At 43.2% G+C, this 25,874-nt stretch overlaps 2 protein-coding genes across 4 annotated transcripts; one reads left to right on the forward strand and one right to left on the reverse strand.

The window, feature by feature from the left end:
* Positions 1-367: 367 nt before the first annotated feature.
* On the reverse strand, positions 368-13,219 carry LOC135391114 (protein XRP2-like). 3 transcript variants are annotated; one of them, XM_064621213.1, is made up of 10 exons: positions 12,982-13,219; positions 9,787-9,951; positions 9,596-9,716; positions 8,947-9,038; positions 8,707-8,879; positions 7,982-8,085; positions 7,759-7,887; positions 6,351-6,437; positions 6,129-6,222; positions 368-5,154 (listed from the first exon to the last, which is right to left on the reverse strand). In XM_064621213.1, exons 2-10 carry the CDS (start codon positions 9,885-9,887, stop codon positions 4,964-4,966), a joined length of 1,092 nt encoding a protein of 363 aa, XP_064477283.1. In that variant the 5' UTR covers positions 9,888-9,951; positions 12,982-13,219; the 3' UTR covers positions 368-4,963. The 3 variants fall into 3 exon arrangements, with proteins under 3 accessions (XP_064477283.1, XP_064477284.1, XP_064477282.1); XM_064621214.1 differs by lacking the exon at positions 12,982-13,219 and adding an exon at positions 10,073-10,147; XM_064621212.1 differs by lacking the exon at positions 12,982-13,219 and having other exon boundaries at positions 9,787-10,135.
* On the forward strand, positions 11,144-25,638 carry LOC135391113 (cysteine protease ATG4D-like). The gene is made up of 5 exons (XM_064621211.1): positions 11,144-12,109; positions 14,474-14,877; positions 15,849-15,925; positions 16,816-16,935; positions 23,192-25,638. Exons 1-5 carry the CDS (start codon positions 11,463-11,465, stop codon positions 23,375-23,377), a joined length of 1,434 nt encoding a protein of 477 aa, XP_064477281.1. The 5' UTR covers positions 11,144-11,462; the 3' UTR covers positions 23,378-25,638.
* Positions 25,639-25,874: the final 236 nt, after the last annotated feature.

Consider the following 25,874-nt stretch of genomic DNA (forward strand, 5'->3'; position numbering starts at 1 on the left):
ACAAATCGCAAGTTTGTGTAAATATCAGTACAGTGTAACACTGCAAGATGAAATAAATGATTAAAAAAAACACATAAATGTTGTCTTCGTGTGAAGTCTGTTCAACGTAATGTTCCCCTCACCGTGTATTCACACGAGTGACAACCCCATGGAATATTCTAGTGGAAGAAAAAGCAAAAACCACTTGCGTTGTGGACGTTCTGCCACATCGTCTGTTCAGCATTTACACAGCACTGGAATATCAGGAACGATGTACATAGCAGACGACACCATCGGCCCTGTCGTCTGCTACAGAATATCTTGTTGATGAGCCGCAGGATATTCCTCATTGTTAGAGGAGCAAAGTGGTGTCACTAGAAAACTCATCTATTGTAGGTAAGGCTTTTATTTGCTTATTATCACAGCAAGCTGCATAAAACATTGTACATTTCTTTTGTGCACAAAGAAAGTAAAGTACTCTGCACGGTGTGGAATGACTAGCACCACTTCCCCACAAAACAGTTTGTAAATATGAAGGCTGAATGGACATGCACAGCATTTAGGTACTGTGAGCTGCTTATTGTAATGCAACAGTACGTAGTGCACAGGTTAAGAACAGTACAGTGTCCGTGTATCCACAGGAGCGACATTCCCCAGAATACTTCAGTGGAAGATGTGCAAAACGTCATAGCTTTCCGCTGTTCGGTTGCAAGGTATTTTCGTAGCAGATGACAGCGCGGATGATGTCATCTGCTATGTGCGCAGTACACCATTCCCGGTACTCTGGCCTGTGCGAATGTTGGCCATGAGACCTGGCATAATTTTGTGTGTGTGAGAATTTATTTTTGCTCTTTCTTCCACTAGAATATTCCATGAGGATGTTGCTCATGTGAACACATGGTATAACGTAGCATTCGGAAGGGATAAAAACGTAACAAATTTTCTGTGCTTTTTTATGAATGTAGCTCAGACCACCTGTAGTAAGTCACATCAGAGTTATAGAAATGTCTATGAAAAACCAAAGGAACGTGTATAATTAAAAATGAGAGGATAAAAGACCTCAAAATATGTTTTACTTGCAAAAATAGCATGTTTTTGATTTTTTAAGAAGCTTTCTTTGGTGTCCCCACTTTTCAAGTTTATGAGGAGCTTGCTTTACATTAATAAGATCAGTGATGAATAATATGCAAATAATGCAAACTTCCTGGACCAGTTTTTGGAGTTAACTGTAACTGGAGTCAACAGTTAACTGTACAGTTTACTGTAACTGTTAGAGCATTCACTATGAATAGAAGTACGCAACAAATTCAACTCTGGCATTGGCCATCATGGAAAACGTCTCCATATGCAGTCTTTCACTATGTTCAGTATCACTGTAAGTGGATTCCACTGTATTTTGAGCATCCCCGTGATAGATTAACCTCGTCTAACCTGCACGGATATTACACCTGCAGCGAGATACAATGAAACAAAACCTTATGATCCCTTCTATGTAATGAGAAAGTCTCAGTGAGTGTACAGCCTGTAGCCGTAATAATTAGCATGTGTGTGTAGAGACAGTCACGAGTATACAAAACGATGACTGCACATAATGTGTGACTAGAATAGCAAAAGGTACAAATGCAAGATTAAAAGTTCCCCCGACAAATATAAAAGTATGCAAAATCTGCAAAGTCGCGCATAATCTCTTGAAAGACCTGACTAGTATGGGATTTAAAACTGCCTGTTGGTGCATCATTGATATGGGTAAAAGTGCTAAAAAATGAAATGTCGGTGTTTGTGGTTCGTCCTTTCCTCTTTTAGCGCTTTTACCCATATCAATTAATATGGGATGACAGAGCAAATTTTGTTGAAAATTTTGTCATAACTAGAAGTAAACATAACAAAAACTCCAGAAATATACATGCAACTATGCAGCGAAAATCATCTAAATATGCAGTAAAAATCGTAAATATATGCAATGTTTTTCATTGCTCATGGTACAAAAGCAATGCATCAAATGCCTATTTTTAAAAATTGGAGCATTTTATTAGGGATCACACACTAGAATAAAACCACCCTCGATCTGCAGCACTCAACAAAGAATACCTGCGCCACAGATATAAAACATAGAGCTGAAGGCTTTGCCTTCGGCACTGCACTGCAGTGACGATTAAAATGTGAATACCGTGGAAGAGGCCCAAAGGTATGGCCCATCAGCCATGCAGGCAGTGGAGGGAGCCGGGTGTGAGCTGAACAACACACGTCACCCCACCGAAACATAAAAAATATTATATATTCTGACCAGAATTTTCGCGAAAGAGGACCCAAAGCCTTTGCGGAACCAGCAAAACCACCCATGAAAAAAGAAGTATATAAGCTCTCGCACCTGAAAATATGGCAAAATATGCACTATGCGTGCATTTTCATGCGAAATATGGCATAACGTGCAAAACATGCGTTTATATGCAACATCTACCTTCTTCACGTTCCTTCTCATAGGTCCCAAAGCAAGATCAAATGTGCATTTTCATTGTCCAGATATGAAACCATATCGCGAAAAAACAACAACATGCATTTGCGTTAAAATTCACACTCTAGTCATAACATTATTTCACGTGAGCCTGCAACCTGGTGTAAACAAGCAAGCATTTCCTTTAAATGCAATACTTGCACGACCACAGTGCAAAAGATCAGTACATGCATCGTCACACAGGACCCCCTTTTGCAAATTTCAATGCAACATATGATTCTTTAAAAATTGATAATATCCCCAGTGCTAGCAACAAGGATGAAAAACAACACAAACGTATGCACTGTCTTTCTTGCCCCTGTTCCCAGCACGGTGGGATCAATTTTTTAAAAATCAATTTTTAAAAAGTCATGTTTCACCAACCTTCCGAGATTGTAATGCTGTTGCAACACGTGAAAATGGTTGCATTACATCCAGTCTGTGACAGTTATGTTTGAAATTTAATATATTGCATAATCCAGAATATAAATGTTTTCAGCCATGTGTCAGAATCAGCATATTTCATCAAACAAGCTTAAAGAATAAATGCTCACTTTCATGTTACCCGTCTGCATGAGTGCATCGTATGCATAATGTTCTACGTTACAGTCCTTTAAATGCATTCTGTCTAGCATGAAGATACGGTTTTCAAACATTCAAAATGCATGACATACAGTGATAAAATTAATAATTCACATCACCTGTCAAACGAAAGGTAGTACTATTTTGCATTTGTTACTTTCATGTACCTGGGAGGGGAGCCTTAGTCAAGCCTCCTTGGCTTTTTGCTTCCCCTTCCAACCGAAAGGAATAAATAAATTGAATTGAATTGAATTGAATTGAACCTACTATAATTAGGGTCTGACCTTTCCTGAATCAGATGCCATTCGGAAATTTGAGGCATGAAAGCTGGCTGCATCAAGGATGTAATTTGGGATGCCATCAGGTGCATTCGGACGTCATCAAAAGTTCTAATAAAAGCAAAGCCAATACTGCATCAAGCCACACTTACATTATGCTCAAAATGCTGCTAGCTGTGGTGTTTCTGGGCTCTTTTGGTGCACTAGAGCTGTAAAGTCGATAGACAGGGTTTAACTCGTAAGAAATGAAATAAAAAGAAAGAAAATAGAAAGGAAATTGATTGGAGGTAGATAAGTGTAAAATAGGATTTTATCTGGAAAAGTCAGACCCTAATCTTGCATGAGCAACTTATGAAAAAGAACACTTTTTTCTTTTCTTTTATGTGGGCGGACTTTAGTGACCGGTATTTGGAACCCCTGTGGGTCGTATTTATCTGCAAATCGTGCTTGACAGGTCACACACATTAAGGCCACATGCAACAGCATATACTACTTGGTTCAGGGTATGGTTGTGCAACATTCACGAGTGCGTGTGCAACTACGTCAACTAGCGGTTCTACTTGCATATATGTCACTGCAGTAGCGCAGTCAGAAAAATATTTTGGGAGGGGTTCTATGAGAACTTTATATGGAGAGGAGGAGGACTTTATTCCCTCTTTTGCCTCTGCCAAATGCACTACCAAAAGTATGATTTTGTGGGGGGCCTGAACCAGCGATACCCTCGCAGGTTACGCCACTGTGTGACTGGTATTAATGGGCATGAATGAGGCACTGGACTGATCCAGCAATTGCTTTGGTGCAATGTCACACTGGATTGAATCGGGGGGTCCCTGAAATTCACCATTAAGAATAAACGTTTAAGAATAAAACATTCAAAAATAATCCGCTTAAAAAATACCCGGTTAAAAATATATCTCCTAAAATAAACCGCTTACTATCCCCGCTTAGAGATCACCGTTTAATAATCCACCATTAAAAATAAACTGTTTCAAAATCCCCTCACCATCTAGCACGGAGGCGGACTGATTGCAATTTACGCCGGGTTATATCATATGTTATGTTAGGTTAGTTTAGTTTGGTTTCGGTTAGTTTGGGATAGTTTAGGCTAGTTTGGTCCTGTGAGGTTAGGTAAAGCCCCTTGCTTGCAGTTCACCTTGATTTGGGCCATACCACATGACTCTAGCAACTGTAGGGTGGATTTGGGGGGATTCTGAAACGATTTATTTTTAACGATATATTCTTAACCGTGGATTCCTTAGCGTTTATATTTAAACGGGGACATTTCGGCGATTATTTTTGTGCGTATATTCTGGGAGATATATCTTTAACAGTGGGTACTTACGCGTTTATTTTTGAAAGATTATTTTTAATGGTTTCAAACGGGATACACCCATTGAATCAATACCAAAGAGAAACAAAACATATCTGCATTATACACGATGCGTAGCCCTATGCAGCGACAAATTCAATGACGAGCCATTACAATATCAAAACGGCTAAAGAGAAGATAGCACCATCTTTGGGTTGCGAGAAAAATCCTGTCACCTGGCTTTTGGTGGGAACCCTGTCACCTATTCTCCCACACTAAACACTTACGTCCAACACCCTACTGGGCACCACAACTTCAACCTCATCACGCACCAGGATAAGGGTTGAAGCTCGCGGTGATGGAGAATAACGTTTCCAGCTGCTGGGATGCGAAGCGTGAATGGCTGCTCACGTAGACCATGCCCGTAGAGCCAGTGTCAGTGGCGATGGCCTTGGCAATTTCTTGGCAGGATTTGATGCAGTCACTTCCCGCATATTCGGCCGCTATAACGGGGCCTGAACAAACAACGTTTAGCTACTTGTCCCATCTCTCAGGTTGCGCGAATAAACATGTTGCATTGCATTGCTGAAGCAAACATTCTGATGGTTGAGTTCAGATTTGATTGGAAAGTCTTCGTTTCAAGTATTGTTTCGTTTTTAGACAATACAAGGGTGACATAAACTGCACAGAAAGCCAAGCCGTTAATGTGACTACTAAAATGCACCATGCGAAGGGATGCATTCGACAGATGCATAAGTATAGCAGAGATCGGTTTTAAAAATCGCGACCGTGCGCGCAACTAGCTTCATGAGTTGCTTTGACGTCATTATGGTACAGTCCGCTAACTGGTTTGGAGGAATGTCATCCGCTACACAGGGAGAGAAACGTAAAAAAAAAGGAAAAAAACTGCAGGAAGTGCCGGCCCGATTGGAGCGCGGTCTGTCTTGTAACCGTACTGACATCTCCTCCTTGTTTCGCTCTGCAGAGCGAGTTGAGCGGGATCATGCACGTCGATTGTTCGGGTGCGTTTTTTTCCAAGAAAAAAAAAATATTGCGTACAGATAATTTTTTTTGTGTTAGTTGTCAAGTCAAGTCACATCCTTTCGGAATGCGTCAGAAACAGAAAATATTTTGGATGTCTTTCTGGGTTCCTTTAAGGCCTTTGTTTGGTTCTTATTTGCCATAAAATAATAGGGAGGTCTTTATTACAGTTACAGTGAAACAGCTTTATGTATCTAAAGCTGAAATAACAACGGCGCTCTCTGCGTGGGGTGCATAGGAAAGAAAGGATGATGAGTGTTGCAAAGTAACGGGCCTGCTGTTACTTCGGTAATGCTAAATTGGCAATTATTCAGCAGATCAACTAATCAGGACTGAAAGTACACCCTGTGGCTGTGCATGCCACACTGCATTATTGAAGAAACTGATGTAGCAAATGCTTATTCTTTCTCTCTCTCTTTTTCTTTTTTTGCATATCAGAAATGCTTACCACTTCTGGCAACCTTGGCATAAGAATCTGTGCCAAAAATGCGCTGTGCATCCTGCTCCGTTATTGCAACCTCCAAGGTCCGAACCAATGTGTTCTGCAAGAAACAAAATGCTGCAGAGTCCCGTTTTTGTGTTCTCCTATCGCTTGACAGCGAAACTGCTGCGACGCTATTTTACGATACAGCAATTTTTGTAATTTTCACAGTTTTTTTTTTTTACTCACTGGCGTCTTTTCCATTTCACGTATGAAGGACACTGCTCGCTGCTGTGACTGGCCGTCCGAGAAGAATACCACTAGACATCTCTGCTTCTACAGAAACATTAGAAGGATAAGAAAGAAAGATTAGGTTAAAAAATGCTAGTAAAGGCATCAAAGATGGCAATGACTAGCTAAAATACTTCAACACCCCAGAAAATTTGCATTTTCCCTTCCATAAGAAATTATGGTTTCATCATATTAGTTTGTGTGTCCTCTTTGAAGTACAGAAGCTGGAACATGTTTTATGTTAACACACAAAATCAATGCTCCCATAGTCATGGAACACTTCACGCACAGTACACTTAGTGCCACCTGTGTGAAATTTGGGCTACGTTATCAAAACGTGAAAGCCTCCGCTCAGTACATTGGCTGTTTTTCGATACAGATTCTTCATAAAAAGACTATAAGGGCTATAGACATCCTGTTTTCACTTCTATCATCTCTGCCCTCACATTCTGCTCTCTCACATTGGAGATGAAGGAAAGACGCGTCTCCAAAGATGCGCAATGAACAAAATAAAGAAGAAAAAAATTGTGTTCTTTCACAATTTTTTTGCGGGCGATCTATCGAACAGATTTTTGTTCTGAAAACGTTAATGGTATCAGGTGATCGAAGGGACCAGATGTTTTCTTTCGGACGACCTTGTAGCTTTCATAATTATAAAGTTAACTAATGATTTTTAGGTAACTAGTCATTCGACGGTTGAGCAACAGACGGCCAAGAACGAACGTTCTTGGCCGTCACGACCATTTTTTCTTGGCCCAGAGATGATAGAAGTGAAAACAGGATATCTATAGCCCTTATACTTTTTTAATGAAACATCTGTATTGAAAAAAAAAAAAGACACCCTGTATATATATAAATATATATATATATATATATATATATATATAGTAGGGGGGGGGGGGGTTCATTGTGACAAAGTTCTGCCAGTCACAACTGCTTCTGTAGAGTGGGGCTTCTCTAAGCTGGCGCTGCTCAAAACAAATCTACGGACTGTCAGGAGCCATTCTAGGCTAGAGGCTATTTATCGCCTCTGCCGCTGTACAAAAGAGCAATCCAGTGAGCATTGACAACGCCGATTTAGTAGCAAAATTTGCCGCCCAGTCAAACCGGTGCCTGAACCATTTCTAAAACTTTGGAATGGCATAGAGATCTTTGACAAGTGTTTCTGTATTTCCACTGTAATAGTTCACACTAGTAAAAGTTCAAATCCTCTATTATCAACTCTCAGCTTGCTGTATGCAGAGGTGTATGTGTGTGGGCGCACCCAGGGAATGACAGAAAGGGAGCAGGTTTTTTGTACTGAGCCCTCCTTGCCTAATTAATTAGACAAGACTAATACTTTTAAAATATTGGATGGTACACTTACATCGCCTGTTAGCCGCTCACTAGGAGAGGGCGTTCTCGGCACAGCACTCGTTCCAGGGTCCATACTAAGCAGCACAGAAGACAGCTCCGGTGTTGCTGGTACGGGCAAGAAATCCTCCATCCTCACATCCTATGCACCAAACAATCCTAATCACGCACAGTGCCAACTAAACTTAACTGTATCGCTAAAACAATGTTTAGAAAGCAGAATGGCTACCACGTACATGTGGAAAAAGTGTCCAATTTGGTTCCACGCTGTCGGGTGTGAAATCGTAAACGTGCTGCCAGTTGTTGTTGAATGGGCTCAGGCACGCATACTTAAACTGGTCTGTGGCAAAGTTTAGTACTGTTACGTCTACGAAACACGTTTTTAAAGGAGCACAGAAAGCACTTCAGTCGCGACCATTTTTTCAAACCAAGCCGTTAACCTGACTGCTGAAACGCACCATGCGAAGGGATCCACTCAACCGATGCATACCTATCGCGGAATTCGATTTTGAAAATCGCTACCGCGCGCAACGGTGGCAATGCCCGCAACTGGCTGCCAGAGTCATTTTGACGTCATCGCGGTGCAACCCGCTAACTGGTTTGCTTGTTTGGAGAAGCGTCGTCTGCTATACAGAGAGAGAACTGGGAGCAGAAAAGCCAAAGAAAAAAAAGTACAAAAAGCGCCGGCCTTGACTGGAACGCGGTATTTTATGTAACCGTGATGACATCACAATCCTCCTCCTCCTCGTTTTGGCCTGCAGAGCGAGACAAGCGGGAACGTGATGTTGATGACGTCGATGATCGGGGGCGTTTTATTCCAAGAAAAACAGTGCGCACAGAGAATTTTTTCGTGTTAATTGACATGTCAAATTACGTCCTTTCGTAATTCGCCAGAAACAGAAAATCTTTTGGATGGCTTTCTGCGCTCCTTTAAGAAAATCTACAGTGTTGCAGCATATACCTTCGAGCTGTTTGTACGAAATACAAAGGCAGCCAAATCTCATCTCACTGCTCGACTCAATGGAGGGCTGGGTAGCGCAACACAGGAAGCAGTCCACGCGATGGCAGTCACGGGTCCTCAGCTGCTGGCAGATGGCTGCTACGCGGCAGTCCTTGCAGTCACGCAAGAAAATGCTACGTGGTAGAAAGTTTCGTGACTGTGCAGTCTAATATTACTGTCGCTCCAACTTCAATGCCTCACCTCGCCTTTGTGGGACCAAGGAAGATGTTGCAGTTGTTGCAGTCATCAACAGTGACCGTATTTAAGTGATCAAAAATGTAGATGTTGCTGTCCTGAATGAAAAAAAAAAAAAAAAGGACATATAGTTAACATTCACCTAATAAATATGCTTGCTGCAAGGATAGTTATGCCATGCATTAATGAATTAATGCGGTTTTCTGTGCTGAACATAGGCACTGCTGAGTGAGATAAAAAGCAGGGCAGAAGTCTGGGCTGTGTCGGAGTGCAGTATGTGAAATTTTATGTCAAGTTCTCATGAAAATATGTAAAATTACTCGAGTGGAGGCAGTGGTTTATCCACAATCGCCAAAATGTGTCTAAAGCCGAAATAACAATGCCCCCCCCCCCCCCCCCCCCCCCCCCCCCCGTAGGGGTGCACAGAAAAGAGAGGAAGGGAGAGGTCGTCGCCAAATATTTGGGTGAAGGGTTTTGGGGGTATTGGGGAAGTCTGGATAAATCACACAGGTAGTATATCTCAGCACAGAAGCCTGAAGTTGTTGCAAGATTCTGCAAGATTCTGAAAGCAAAAAATGCTAATGTTGCGTGAGTGTGTTGCATAAGCGAGTGTTTGTCACTTCGATATCACTGTGGCAAGCAAGCATTCCAATACCTCACAGTTTTGAATGATAAATTGTTGTCCGTTAACTGTGCCAGGTGCGCGGCCAACAGTCTGTCCTTTCAAATTCTCGACCGTGTACCCTTTGGGGTTGATTTCACGCTTTCTGTGGTCCCTGCAATAACATATGGCTCGATTACGCTGAAGACAGTTGTACGTTCAAGTACGAGCTGAATCATTATTACCATGAATATGTCTTGCTTCCTGAATGCCGTCTTTCTCCCTCTGAACCCTCTTCCGGCATTGACTTTAATTTTGTTTGAAAACATCCCATTTCAAGCACCATTCATCAAGTACTCAGGCTCTTTGAAGACAGACTTCACTGTATTGAACAGCGCATGAGAGCTTTCCTGAAAACTTCATAGATTCAGTGGACAGATTATGCGTTTTAAAATGCTGATGTTGTCTTATGCTTTGTGCTTGCGCAACAAAGCGCAGATTTATTGTATCGACGACGACGAACGAACTCACAGCTTCACGCTCATGCCATGTCCGCTGACATTTTAAAGCCGTTGCTAAGCACCGGCCATGGCACCGGCGTTCGGGAGCTGCGGAGCTGCTGGCTGCTCTACGTCACCCATGACGTCATCGCGCCGCCAAGAAGCAGACGACGTGGGCGCGTCAACGCAAACGCAAAGTCCAAATTAAAAAGTGCTCTATTAATATACGCGTACACAGAAACTGGACGGTGCTGAACCGCCGCGCACAGCAGGGCTGCGCTTTTTCGGTGTTTTCCGTCCCCTTAGCATGAAATTATTTCAACGGTATGCAATACCAACTATATAGCCCAGACCAAGCTCCATTCGTGGCTGTGTTGGCGCTGAATCTTCAACTTTGTTAACGCGATGTTGGGCATGTTGGGAAGGATTCTATAAAAGCACGAAGACGAACTAAGACAAACAGGTGTAAACATTAGGACCGCAGTTGAGTATAGGCTACTGCACCTAATCCCCCCCCCCTTTTTTTTACAGGGCAGACTCCCAAAAGCAGCGTTGCGCCGGTACGTGTGGTCGTGCTGTTTTCGTGTTTGTCGTGACGCTTTTAGAGATGACCCTACAGTTATATTAAATATTTCTTTGTGGAAATTTACTTATAGAAACATATCTTAGTGCGTCATTGTCACACACCTAACAACAGCTGCGCGCATGCTTAGAATACGTATACGTGGGGTAAATAATATCTTGAGAACACATATTTCCAAGATTTCACATTGAAGCAAGCACGCGTACACATAAGTGGTTGAACTGGACGAACTGTTTGAAATTTCAGCCCTTGCACTGATTTCCCGAATACCCCATAAGTTATTTCATCCAAAATCTCATTCGAAAAGCGCGCGAGCGTGAAATAAATTTTGTTACTATCGATTGTTTCTAGTTACTTAACTTTTGTTAGTAGCATTTTTACTTTATATAAGCCGAAAACCTAATCAATTTTGGACTTCTGATATTTAAAGATCAACGTTCAAATCAAATATCCAAATGAACGAAACTTCGCCGCGCCGCCAACGGATACAAGTCCAACAGACGCAAGTACGACGCAAGCACGGACAGGCACGGACGCAAGTCATAGCTGTGTATCTATGCGCACGCGCAAGTCGTCAAAGCACACAGTATGGTCGGTTGTCACCCCAGTCGTGATTATTACTCGTAGCCTAACCATCGAAAAAAGGGAGGAAAAGAAATGGCTCTACGAAAATGCGACAAATTCTACGCTTTCTCCAAAACGGTATGGACGTGCTCTAGCTGGGTGTGTGACAAATCTCTGCCTGCGTGAGGTCAGATTTCAACTTATCGCTTAACGCACGCCCAAGGATTTACAAACATTCTATTTACGTGAGAAAGGGTCATCTGACGGACTCGAAATGGAAGCGTTCAACCTCTTCGTGGACATGGGGTCAAGTGCAGGTAGTTCACACTTTTATACGTCAGCTTCAGCAGTACCATTTCGAAGTTTGCCGGAAGAGGGAAGATACGACTTCAGCGTTTACGGCCCGCCGTCCAAGGGCCACACGAGAGAACGGAGCGGGGGAAACATAGTAAAACAACGATGTTATAGCTCGCTAGACGACATCAACAATGCTGCAGTGCCTTCAAGTTCGTCGGAACCACCGCCGTCCCCCGAAAAAATGAAAGCGCGACTGCTGTCCGTGTGGAACAACGTGAAGTACGGTTGGACAGTCCGCACAAAGACCACGTTCAGCAAAGACGCGCCCATATTTCTGTTGGGCGTTATGTACCACCACAAAGTGCAGGGATATTGCGATGGTGTCAATCGAAGCTTTCGCGATTTCATGGAAGACTTCGCGAGCCGCCTGTGGTTCACGTACCGACGCGATTTTCCTGCCATACCCGGTACGGACATTACTACTGACTGTGGTTGGGGCTGCATGTTGAGGAGTGGACAGATGATTCTGGCGCAGGCCCTGCTGAATCATATGACGAGCAGGCAGTGGAGGTGGAACAGCAAACATAGTGAAGCCAATGACTTTTTGCATCGTTACATTCTTAAGTAAGTATTGGGTATAAGCTACCTTTAGTTTAAATGGCTGTGCTTCAGTCTCGTCTGGTCGTGGTTGACATCTCTAAGCTGAGAGAACTGATGTTTAACAGTTGCCGCTTGCGTCGATCCCGTCGTATGAATGTCTGTATGAGTGAGCAACAATGTAAGAGTGAAAGGGGGATGAGTGAGAAAGAGTGGCTGGTTTGTCCCTTCAGATGACGCACCCTTGGAAGTCGCTGGGGAGGTGTGCTAGCTTAGCTGAATTGGTAGAGCCCTGGACCGGTAATCCAAAAGTTTTGGGTTCGAGTCCTACAGCTGGCTAACTTTTTCGGTGACTTTAATCTCTGAGCTGGTTTGTTTGACGTATTTGCTACACCTCCCATCCTACAAATCAGTAACTTAGCCAGAAAAACGTTTGAGGAGTGGTTGTACATGGTAGAGGAGGACTTCACTCTCAGTTTCCCCAACATGAATGCACTACCACAGGTACGATTTGAACCAAAATGTTGAACCCCTGATCCCCGCCGGCTACACTGATGCTACAAAGCATGAAACCATTAATGATCTCGATCTTAATTTTTGTGTGCCCACGATAGGTACACATGCTGTTAAGACATAGAATACACACCAGTAATAAGGCTTTTACTCGATTGATGCTCGAAGACCAATGACATTTAGATAAAAAATATCTACAGGGTCTTACCCTATAAAAGTCAACCCGCGTCGGCATGCCGTGCTCAATGCATTACTCAATGCATTACTCAATGCATATGGCACATTGTGTTGCCGACGTATAAAGCTCGTAAGGACATTCAATCATGGTAAATATTGAAGTGATTGAGTACCGCAATGCAAAGTTATACAGCAAAACGTGTGATTACCGTAGTCAAAATAGCCAAATGGCGGTGTTGTGAAGCGCAGTTATGACGCAGCTCCCCAGATGGTGATTGTTCGCTTTGGCAGGCAGAGACTTCTCCTCGTTACGTTATTTCATCACTGCCTTTCAGTATAAGCAGATGATATCCCCTTTGGTTGTCGTCTGCTAATTATGTAAGCAATTTCGTTCCTCACGTTGCTCACTTCGGGAGCAAAATACGACAGTTACACAGAAACAAAATGAAAACTGCAGTTCCATCCAGCTGGCAGGATATGTGAACATGTCGCCATCTGGGGAGCAGCATGTCAACTGTTCTTCACAACACCACCATCTTGTTTTTTTGTGACTACGGGAATCCCACATCTTGCGTTAAAACTTTGTGCTCAATCACTTTGAAATTTACCATGATTGAATGTTCTTATGAGCTTTAATTATATGTGGACCGCACAATGTGCCATTTTATAGGGTAAGACCCTGTACATCTGTAAAATATTTCATGTATGGGGTTTATTTACACAATGTCATCCGCAAGAGAGCATCACTGTCGCTAGCAGACTTTTCCGCCATAATGCAGGTCCTCAGGTTTTGACTGTCGATGTCTTGACCACGTTGTGCTCCTCGTACATTTGGTTTTTCAACGCCGTTGTACTTTGTGAGCATTATTTGTGCCACAATCCAAATAATTTCCATGTTTTCAACGTTACTAGTCCCCTAGATAGCATATGGCAGTGAACGAAAACCAGAACCAAACTTTGAGGGACCTACATCATGGAGACGATTTCGCCTTTTCGAAGCTAGTGACCTCTGGAGGGATGACGTCAGTGTATAAACTCTATCGAAGTACAATCCATGTCAACGGACAAAAATATGAACAAACACTGGCCTGCAGAACTGTAGAAGTACTTGCAAGGAATGCACGTAGCAGCCGATGTGGTGAATTCATCACAGTCGTAGATACCACCATAGACACTTGAAAGGGAAGAAACACGTGTTCCTTTACTCAAGCATGGGGTGCTGCAGTTCAACATTCGCAATAAGCCATTTTAATAAATTATACTCTGGGATTCGCACCTAATTTTCATCTCTGTGGGGAGGATGTGACACCCGTATTTGCTGGCTTTTAGTTCTTTTTCTCGCCTTTTTAGAAGTTTTTTTTGGGTGGGTGTGTGGAGGGGTATTGCAAAGTTTTGCTAGGGCCATGGGGGGTGTTGAGAAAATTTGCACCTCATACCGAGGCAACTATACCAGGACAACTGATACTGCGCTCACCTTGTAACAACCTGAGCTCGTTCCCATTCAAGTCGCACCAGGAAAGGCCATACGAGGAAAAAAATGTTGCAAAATGTTAAAAAAATGTGTCAACTGCGGTATGAGCTGAGGGAGTGGGGGGGGAGAGCCTTAGAATGTTCTGTCACCCCCTTTTCCCACAAAGTTTATATTTGCTTGAGAAGACACAAACTGATCCTCTATTCCAATGGTACATCTCATTCTTGCAGATGGTTCGGTGACAAACCCGGAAACCATTTCTCGCTCCACGAACTCATCCGGGCCGGCCACCAAGGTGGCAAGAAGGCGGGCGACTGGTATGGGCCTTCCAGTGTTGCCTACATCTTAAAAGACGTCGTAGCAGAGGCGGCACGTCACGAACTAAAGCTGAAAGACCTCTGCATCTACGTGGCACAGGACTGCACCGTCTACCTGGAAGATGTTGCCGCCTTGTGCACATCGAATGGAACCACGGCGTGGCGCAGCGTCATCCTACTGGTCCCTGTTCGGCTTGGAGGCGACAAGATGAACGAAGCATACGTGCCGTGTGTTCAGGCAATGCTGGCGTCGAAGAGCTGCATCGGGATCATTGGGGGACGTCCGAGGCATTCCTTGTACTTTCTTGGGTATCAGGGTGAGTTCATATGTATGCGAAAAATTCACTGCGGAAAAGCATGAAGCTTGAATTTTTTAGATTGCCCAAATCCCAAGAAAAAGATTAGTGTATCAGTTTTGACCAATTCTTTCTCGGTACAGAGTGGTTTCTACTTTTTCGTATTACCTGTTAAGTTGCGTTGGCCACTATGACTACAAAGGGTTACGTGACAATGAACGTTTCGTAGACTGGCCACCATCTCTGCTAGCGTATTGCCTAAAGGAGTCTAGCACTCATCAAAATGACTGACTGTGGTAAAAAGTAATTTAAAAAATCCCAATCATTCATTTTATTCATTCAAAAGTAGAGGGAAATGATATGAGTTGGGGATGATATATGACAGGGATATGAACTGATATGGACAAAGATAAAAAAAAGGCAATGTGTCCAGTGTCCTATCTCGCATAATCTAAACAGACTGATTTCATGACTGGTTGCACTGCGTACAATATAAATATAAATCCTTCTACCTTTGGAACATCTGCTATATGAATTGTTATAATCAGTCTGACACACAGTACATATCTCTTTATTTCCACATAGCGGACGTCCCAGAGGCAAAAAAGCTGGAGCTTGTAAAATTTATTTCAGTTAATATTGGAGCTCAAAGCACATATCATGGAGGTTTACGAGCAGAGGTGGATCTAGTGGGGGAGTCCGGATGTGCTGACCCCCCCAATTCGTGCCACATAGTTTCAAATGACCGGAGGTCAGGGGCGGATCTAGAGGGGGGTCCGGATGTCCTGACCCCCGCCTCAAATTCTGTCTTCATATAGTGTTTAATTGACCCAAGATCGCGTATCTAGCATGCTGTCCATGGCAGGAGCCCCCACCTTAAAAAAAATTCTAAATCCACCTCAGCTTATGAGTTACATAGATGTTCAGTATCATGATTTTTTCATGTTGTCGTGTCATGTTGCATTCATTTTCATCTATTTTCATGTTTACAGAGGACAAGGTAATCTATATGGATCCTCACTACTGCCAGGATGTGGTGGACACTCACACTACAGATTTTTCAGTTGAGGTGAGCCTTCTGAGGGTCAGAAGCACATAAGAATAAGTCTAGAGTGGTCTACAAGCTACTGGTCATCGGGGGCCCCATTACACCCCGTATTTGGTGCCGTTTCCTATCCAAATTGAGCAGCTCTTAAAACCAATGTCATTGTCCCAGAATACAGCCACCGGCCGATAATTCGGACTCCAAAAATTCGAACTTTACAATTCTTTTGGACAAAACTGTTGGCACCGTCAAACACCCTATAGGACCAACGTATTTCCCCATCCGACATTTCGGACCATTCCCCAGAAGCCATGGTTGATTATTCGCGTAGTAAGAACTTAGATTTCAATACGCATGTCTTCGACTATGAGTAAAACTAAATAAATAGTCAGTAAATACTGAAATGACGACCTCAACTCCAAGTGAGGATGTCAATGACGTTACTATGATAGACACGATTAGTAGAGGCGAAGACTCAAATTCATTGACAATCGATACTAATGTGACGTCGCCGTTTTGCACTTCAGCAGCGTTAGCATCAACATCATCTTCGGCACCGACAACATAAGAAAAAAAAAGGTAGAAATCACGGCAGCGACGAGGATGTTGTTGATGCACCCCGTCCACGGGTACAGTCCTTGCTGCGGTGACTACACTGATAATACACTCGCTAAAATTCGCTGCGATGCGTTGTTGTGCGTTCGTGCAGCAAAGCAGACACATCTAGATTATTTTTCAAGTCACTTTGAATGTTCCGAGGGATGGCATTTGAAATAAAAGTGGGTTTATGCCATTCGCTAAACATTCAGACTGATTTCGTGGCTCCTAGAAGTCAGAAAAATCGGGTCAGTGACTGTATTTGTTAGTCCAGAACTGCACTGTTGTAATTTTTCCCGCGTTGCTTTTCACCGCAGTCCTTTCATTGTTCATGGCCTCGGAAGATGTCCTTCGCAAGAATGGATCCCAGTTGTACCATAGGATTTTATTGCAAGACCAGGCATGAGTTCGACAGTTTCGTAGAGAACATAAAGGAGGTGAGAGTGGGATATCAACCTGTTGCTCTTTAAAGGGATATCATTGTGGTTCTTTTGTAAATTTTTATTAATGATTGATTGATTGATTGGTTGATTTTATTTAAAGTGCCCACAAACAGCCGTGGCCTTTAGTGTGGTGCACGAAACACAATACATACTCTATACAGTCGCCGTCCGATTTTTCGGACTCGGCGGGGATCGCGCAACAGTCCGAATAATCGAGCAGTCCGAAAAAACGAATTTCGCTTCAAAATAAACTTTACTAAGCCCTAGTAGGCTGGAAAAATTTCTCGATGCTTTCCTAACGCGCTTCCAGCTCTGCCTGATAACATCAGCTTCTATCTCCCGAAGCGACATTTCGTCACTGTAAGTACACTAACATAGGCACCGCCGTCATCAAGTCCGCAAGTCGGCTTCACCTAACGCATGCGTGCTTTAGGTGAAGCTCGCTTTACAGCGCTGTCGCGCGACTCGCGGGCGGACAGCACGTGCTGGGCCGTTGGCCAAAAACGAAGACGCAAAAGCGCTACCACGGACCTCTTCTACTCGGAGGAATGGGAAATCAACAATCATCACTGCCTATTTTTTTGCCTCAATATTTTAGTTGGTTGATTTCTTTTGATACGAATTTCAGATGATACCAGTGTTTTCCGTCACCCCATGAAATTCGCGGGTTGGGCAAACAGAGTCCGAAATATCGAGTGACGGAGCTGCACGGCGTCCGAAATTTGGACGTTCTTATACATCACCTCTATGGGACCCGCGGCCGTTCCGCGAACGAGTCCGAATAATCGAGCATGTCCGAAAAATCTGTCGGCGACTGTATACAACAGGGAACTACAGATGCATAATGCTGGCTAATGAAAGATTCCGAGATAACTAAATTAAGAGAAAGATATACTATCGAAATGTCGCACGATCAGAACCATAGTCATTATACACTTTCAGTAACCGAGACAAAGGAGAAGCAACGTTTGAATGACTAATGTAGAACAAATTTCGTGCCCTTGTCCTTGTTGTACACAGAAAATTAACGGATGATAACAACATGGGACAGTCGATTTCACCGTTAATTAGTTTTTCCAAAAATCGCAAATCAATACATCGTCTTCGACACGACAATAACGGAAGTCCTATATAATCAAGAATGCGCTCATAGTCATAGTATAACCTCCTACCAATATATCTGTCATAAACAGTGTGCATTATTGTGCAAATTATGTGCATTATTTCCCATATTTATGCCCATTATTGCCCATAGTGCGACATACAGTAGTCCTTCGTTAGAACGAAATCGCTTTTTTACGAATGATCGCTTATTTCGAAGTTTCACCAGGTCCTGATCGAAATGCATGTATTTTGAACCGCTTTATTCGAAGTTTACCGCGAGCCAACTCCGCATAATACGAAAACATAACACTCGGGAGCGCCTTGATGCAGAGTCCCACTGTCAGCAACATCCCACGACTTAGTCGCACTAGACGGCAACATGCGCTTCTCGCTGTTTCCCTCCAGAACGCTCGAGAACGCCGCCGACGGGCAGCGCGAAGGAGAGCGAGAGCGGTCGCACATGTGCCCACCTTTCCGACCACATGACGCGCCCGTAGCGATTGGGAGGGAAACTGTTGCTTCGCTTTTCGGCATGACAGCACCGAAGTCTGCACGGAGGTATTTAACTTTGGAGCAGAAAGTAGTCGCCCTCATCCACCAAGTAGAAAAGGGGGAACGGTCCAAATCTGCCATCGCCAAGTCAAATGTCACCGGCGAAGATAAGCTCCCCTTGCTGGTACTAGTAGGCAAGGCAGAAAAAAGCCACGCTGCTTTCGAAACGCTACTATGCCGAAGGATTGCATCTGTAGAAGCAACAAGCGCGCATGGATAACAGCAGCTATTTTTGAAGACTACGTGCGACTTCTGGATCGCAAGTTTGCTGCTGCACGGCGCAATGTCCTGTTTGTCGTCGACAATTGCACCGGTCACGGCAAAACTGAACATCTGACAGCTATCACTTTGGAATTCTTGCAAGCAAACGCGATGTTCCCTCTACAACCCATGGACCAGGGTATTCGATTCTTTAGGGCTTGTGGATGCGGACGTGCCCATTGTTGGTGCCACCACGGATGAGGAAGTTTTCGAGATTGTGTTGGGACAGTTGGGAAGTTTTGACATTGTATTTATGGTGCTCCTGCTCTTATTGAAATACCGCTTCTATCGAATTTTTTTCCAGTCCCGACGACTTCGTTATAACGAGGGTCTACTGTGTGTGCGTTAGATGTATCATGACACGTTTATTTCTGCATGTACTGTTGGCTGAATGATGTCTGCCTGCATGCACCCATCCATGAATATTTGTGACGTTGGATTTACACCAGCGACATTTCCCAGAATGCTGCAGTGGACGATGTGAAAAAACCCATAACTTTCTGCTGCAACGTGAGTGCGCGTGCTCACCGTCATGTCATTTCGTCACTGCTCGCTGTGGAGAATATATTGAGGCACAGTCACTAGATATTCCATAGCAGACGACAGGGAAGAGTTCAGACACTGTCGTCTGCTAAGTGCACACTACTTAGAATATTCCGGCGCAGTGTGAATGCTTAACATAGCACGCCGCATAATTTTTTGCCTCAGGAACAGTTTTTTTCTCAATATTCTCAGAAAATGCTACAACCAGACGGAAGTGACATATCTGTCACCCGAGGTGTCACTCTATGGTTGAACACAGCCATAGAAGACTAGAGTAACAATGTGGGGTAGTTGGTGTTGACTGTTCATCTTAAAGCAACAACACAGGACAAGGACGACAAGTGAATGGGACTACTGCTTTACTACAACTGAACAAAGAATACAATAAAAATGAAAACGCCGAGCACAAAAAGAAAACCACGACCGAGAAAAGAGTACAATAAAAACACACACCTTTATAAGTATTTCACATGCACCTGCTCACTCTCAAGCCCCTTCTTCATGGGGTTGATCAGAAGTGGAATATCTGCGCAGCAGTAACTGATCAACCCCACGAAGAACTGGCTTTAGAGTGAGCAGGCGGATAAATATTTATAAAAGGTACGAGTTTTTATTGTACCTTTTGTTCAGTTGTAGTAAAGCAGTAGTCCCGTTCACTCGTTGACCTTGAATTGAACAGCCATAGCAGTTAGAAACACAGTATTTCAGTGGAGAGGACGCTGTTGCTTTGTGTATGCCGTAAGTAGGGCCTGGAAATTTAGGCACTAAAAACGATGGAAATAGGCAGGCAATTAGGCCCTCAAAAACAGCGAAATAGTCAATAAAATACAAAAATAGGCACGTTAATTTGGTACACTCTTTGACTTTGTTGGTGCTTCAGAATGCTCCATAGAGGAAAAAAGGCTATGGTATACCGTACACACTTTTACTATTTGTACACGAATGCTTAGGTGGCCCAGAACCACGCGATACTGAATACTTTTAGTTCTCAGAGTTCTCAAAGATCTTGAAAGGCCAAGAAAGGCCAAATATTTTGCTCAAATATACATGAACCCCTTCTAGGAAACCAAGGTACTGAAGGAAACCAAACGAGAGAGAGAGAGAAAGACAAAAAGAACAAAAGGTGCAAAACGGCAGAAACGAAAAGCAAAATGCAGCACTCAGCATGAGACTGAAAGGTGCACTCGCACTTGCAGCTCTAAAAAAAGGCTGTTATGGCATCTAAAAATGTTCAAAAAGGCTACAATTCAATAGAGTCGATAAAAAGGCAAGCAACCCTGAAAACGTCTCATTTAGGCATTTTTAGGCAAATGCCTAAAATTCCGGGCCCTAGCCATAAGATAGCGTTGCCACCATTGCACATGCGCAGTGGTATCGTATGCAACAACGGCTTGTGAGCGTAGGCTGTTCAGGAATAGCGTGCGTACACAGAAGATTTTACGGGGACATCTCGCAGGGATTATGGCTAGTGGCGGCTACTCCTTGAACTTAAGCGCCTCATTTCTTACGTTCGAAAAGCAAGGTATACTGAAAGTACAAGATAATAATAAAATATAACAAAATTAATTTCTACGCCATGCTTCATAGTGCCTTGTCCTCTGTTTTTACATTTGGGCTGTGTATATCGTCCGACTCGGTCGCAGATGACTCCTGCGTCAAGAGCATTAGCAGAAAGAGCTTGCAGGTGGTAGCCCAGTGTACCGCAACATATTTTTGCTTTGTCAGACCACGTCCGCTTGCTTGCCCCTTGGAGGTGGCCTTCCGAATGTCATGGTAATGACACGTTCAACCGCGTGAGGTGCCGAGTGGGTTTCGACGATGTTCCATACTGATTAAACGGCTTTATGCCCAAGACCTGTGGTGTGCCTGTGTGCTTACCGTCCATCTAGTTCCACGAACAACCGCCAAATTTAGAGCTGCATGAACAGTGCTAAAGTGAATATCACGCGAAGGAAGAAAAGGAAAGCCATGGCAACCTACTTGATGATACCTACAACCTGCTGTTTCCATTGCGTTCTAAAGAAAGTGACTGCAAGCAGGGGGCTGAAGGAAAAATTATGCGCTCATGTGCTGTGCCGTCGAACCTTCACGACAAAGAACCTATGACTACCCTGACGAGGAAACATGAAGTGTGCCATGGTGGGCCATCATGTGACCTGCCCATCGAATCATAAATCGCTTAGCGATTTATTATGGCGTACGATCCACTCATACTCTCTGTACAAGAATGACGTAATGTTCTTCGCTTTCTCTACGTCTCTCTTACTGCTTACACTGCCTTTTATTCGTACCTATTAAGCCATGAGTCCCATTGATGTGGAAGTTTTCACAGAGCACTCGCGGATGCTCACTCAGGACCCTCCTGCTCTCACAGATTACACTTACAGCCGCAGACCGATTTTTCAGACTTGAAGGAGCCACAAAATCAGTCTGAATTTTTAGACAAAGACTTAAACCTGCAATGTTTAAAAAAGGCCTCATTTGAGCACTCGCACTGGCTCGAAATAACTGTCGACACCAGTTTGCTTCGTTGCGTGTACAAGGGATAACACATCGTCTGAACTAGAGTGCCTCTATCATCAACCTTTCGGCAGCAGATCGAGAACCTGGCCGACGATGTCGTCATCAGTAAGTTTTGGGCAGAATGGGGCATTGTTACGAATGTTACACTATCGCGGAAGTTGCTGGAAGTCGCTGAGAAGGCGTGTTAGCTTAGCTCAATTGGTAGAGCCCTGGGCCGGTAATCCAGAAGATCTGGGTTCGAGTCCTACAGCTGGCTAACCTTTTCAGTGATTTTCATCTTTCATCGTTAATTTCTTAGGCAACTTGAGGCCTTGTATGTGATTGTCCCTTCTATGTTGTTCCAGCCTCAGAACATCAGTTCTCTCATGTTCAACATTTGCCGCTTGCGTCGATCCCTGTCGTATGAATGTGTGTATGAGTGTGCAGAAATGTAAGAGTGAAAGGAGGATGAGTGAGAGAGAGTGACTGGTTTGTCCCTTCAGATGACGCACCCTGGAAGTCGCTGAGAAGGCGTGTTAGCTTAGCTCAATTGGCAGAGCCCTGGACCGGTAATCCAGAAGATGTGGGTTCGGGTCCTACAGCTGGCTAACCTTTTCAGTGACTTTCATCTTTCATCGTTAATTTCTTTGTTAATTTCTTAGGCAACTTGAGGCCTTGTATGTGATTGTTTCTTCTATGTTGTCCCAGCCTCAGAACATCAGTTCTCTCACCTTCACACCCACGCTATACTAAGCTCCGCATTTGCGCACGTGCGTGCTGTGCTTCTACGTGGCTTCGTGACGCGGCCGAAAATATCTAGGCCCGGAACGCACTGTAGTGCGTCTGTGTTGGCTCTTGGAAGGCAAATGACAGGAGTTGAAGAGTGCTGACTAGCCGGTGCATAACTGAGAAATTTTTTGTGTGTGTTGTGCCTTTCTTCCCTGTCTCAGGTTTTGCCCTCTTGGAAGACGATTACTAGTCCAAAAAATGGGGTCATGATCGGAGCGAAATGAGTATGAAAAACCGGGCAGTCTGTACGAAGCACGGTCTAAATATTGGGGGCGGAAACGCATTGGCTCTATGGGGCGTTTAACAGGGCCAAGAGTTTTGTCTGAGAAATTGGGAAGTCCGAATTTTTGGAAATATCAATATATTATCATATATATTTTGAAATATCAATTAGCAACTGTATTGACTGTTACACACTGAAACACCAGTGAAACGAGAAAAGTTGCAAGGTCTCGAAGCACCGTTTTAATCTGTCGTCTGCTTTGTTACACCTCTTCAGCTGACAGTTCCGGAACGTTCGCCACAAAAGTACCCAGTGTTCCTCGTCGCAAATGGGAGTTCTGCCAGCAATTCTGACATGACACCTGACCTTCATGGTGATGACAGAATCCTCCACGTTGTACAACACTTTGTACATAGCGATGGCACCGTCCGCCGCAACTCTGAAGATTACGTCATGCTTTAACCTTGCGCACTCTCACATCGCAGGGACAGCGCAAACTTCGATCGGTAGAGGTCACGAAGTACACGTATTGGCAGCTTTTGCCCGTGGAGTCAGCATGTTGCGCGTACAGAAGGTTCGTGAGAAACCTGTAGTTGATCCGCGTAATTTTATCTACTGTTCTACAGCATAATGTGTAGTGGTAACAGTTAATGTTGAACTTCTTAGTTGCTATGTGTGTTGCACGATGTACTACAATAAATTACTGTGAACGTGTGTCAACCAAATCGGTGCATTATGCGACAGTATATGGAAGTTTATAAGCATCACCGAGCCTACCATTTTGCTGTAAGTGCAGTTACATAGAGCATTGACTGAAATGTGCAATGTCTTTATTGAGAGAATATGGATTTTGTGTATTTTCGTTATATTGCAATTTTTTTTATTGTTTGTGGAGCACCACAGACATTCTTGTATAAACTGTTTTAAAATGTCTATGGAATAAATAATTCATTTTTAAAAAATAAATAAAATGTTTAGTGCAGTGCTATCACAGTGACACTAAATTTATTTAGTGCCACTGTGATAGCACTGCATTGTGATACCCTTCACTGAACTAAAGTGTCAGTTCAGTTGATTAAATGAAAGTGCAAGTTGTTGGTTGTGTCTGTGTTGAAGACATGGAGGCATGTGGGAGATACTGTGAGGCATTAGATATCAGGCATGCAAGTGCATAATGTATGCACACAGTGAGAGATATGGTTCTCACTCTCTCTCTGTACGTCTGCATTCAACAAGCTGTGCCTTCTAGAGCATGTCACGATGTCATATGTTACAGCCATATGTTACAGCCATATGTTACAGGTTCATATCAGTGCAAATAACGGTCATGTACATCAACTCAACATACGATGTTCATGCTGTGAAATGTTATAAAACATGCTTACCTGGCCGATAAAAGCAAGGGCAGCAAAGTTTGTTGAAACTGAACAAGGTTTAATACAGCTAGTCATTGATGAACAAGTACTTGTAACAGTTGAGATGTTGTCTAATCTTGTGGAGTCTGGACTATCTTTTTCATTTTATGTACAGCAGGGTAGTGATATCAGAGAGTCGAACCGAACCTAAAACAAAAACCGTTATTAACCGTTATTTTTAGCTGAACTGGAACCAAACCGAAACTATTGGCACCATCTTGGAGCTGAGTTGGAATTGATGCGTTAAAAAAATTTCGGTGACAGGTTCCAGTCACGGTTCACACCTATCCCCAAATTACAGACTGTGGCAGAAATTTGAATTACGCTATGTAGAGAGTGACTAATGTACGCCAATGACTTTCATATGCCACTTTAAGAAAAAAACTGAGTTGTAGCATCACAAAGGAGGATGTGCAAAGGACTAAAAGGACTAAATTTACTCTGATCAAATTCAGACCTTTTAGGAACTAAATGAATTGCTACAGCCATTAGTCCCTTTCTTGACTAAATGCAGCGTGGCAACTGCATTTCACACTTTGTCCTCATAGTCCTTATGTACATAATCCATGAGTATGAATGAAAATACTTTGAATTAAACCGTGAGCCGTGATATATTGAGTAAGATAAAATCTTGTGACACGCATAAAACAAATTTTCCAACTAAGAACCGCTATTTCTTACACTGTGGGGAAAACAATTGCTTAATTATATAGTCTACCATCACATTCACAAAAACACATATTTATGTAGATTGTTGCATTCAGAGGACCATTTGAGAAGTTTAGTAACTATCTGATGTCCTGGGGAGTAAATGTCAATGCAAGGGGATGAAAATGAGGAGTAAATGGAACATAGGGACCTAAAAGATGTAATCACTCCCCAGTCTATATGGAAGCACCCCTGTCCTCAACGTCTCAAGAGAACATGTGATTTAATAGTACCTGTTCCTCGTCCTCCGTATTAAACCATCTCAAAAACCCGCCATGACCATTGCAATTCCCTGCCCCAGTTCGCCATACAAAATTAAATGGAACAACAAAAATGTTACAACGCAATACGCGTACCGAAGCTAATTTTGCCTACAGCGACGTTCTGTTCGAGGGAAGTTTATATTATTGAACCGGTTCGTGAGCTGGACCGTTTAGAAGTAACGGTTCGATTCTCTGAGTGATATAGTAGAATGCAGAAGGCGTGACAAGAATATGAGAGCATTTACATTCTGCATGTAAGCTGGGATGTTATGTTTGTACCATGTTCCATAAACATTGATATATTTTGAAGAATAATTTATGTTGCTGCAAACATACATGTCTTGACTTCTGTGTGACTTTGCCAGTTGAGGCCTTCAAACTTCTCATGTCACTGCAATCATTTTTCGGGCTGTTTTTCTGTGGTTCCTCGAGTCACAGTTTTGCAGTTATTGTTGCAATTTTTAATCTTACTTCCTTTGAAGTTTTTGCTCAGAACATTCGACCCAAATAAGCCTCAAATGGTACTAAGTGTGTCTTAAAGGGACGGTCGCATCCGGAAACCCATCTATGACA

The sequence above is a fragment of the Ornithodoros turicata genome, chromosome 4 (assembly GCF_037126465.1).
Source record: "Ornithodoros turicata isolate Travis chromosome 4, ASM3712646v1, whole genome shotgun sequence".
NCBI classification, from domain to species: Eukaryota; Metazoa; Arthropoda; class Arachnida; order Ixodida; family Argasidae; genus Ornithodoros; species Ornithodoros turicata.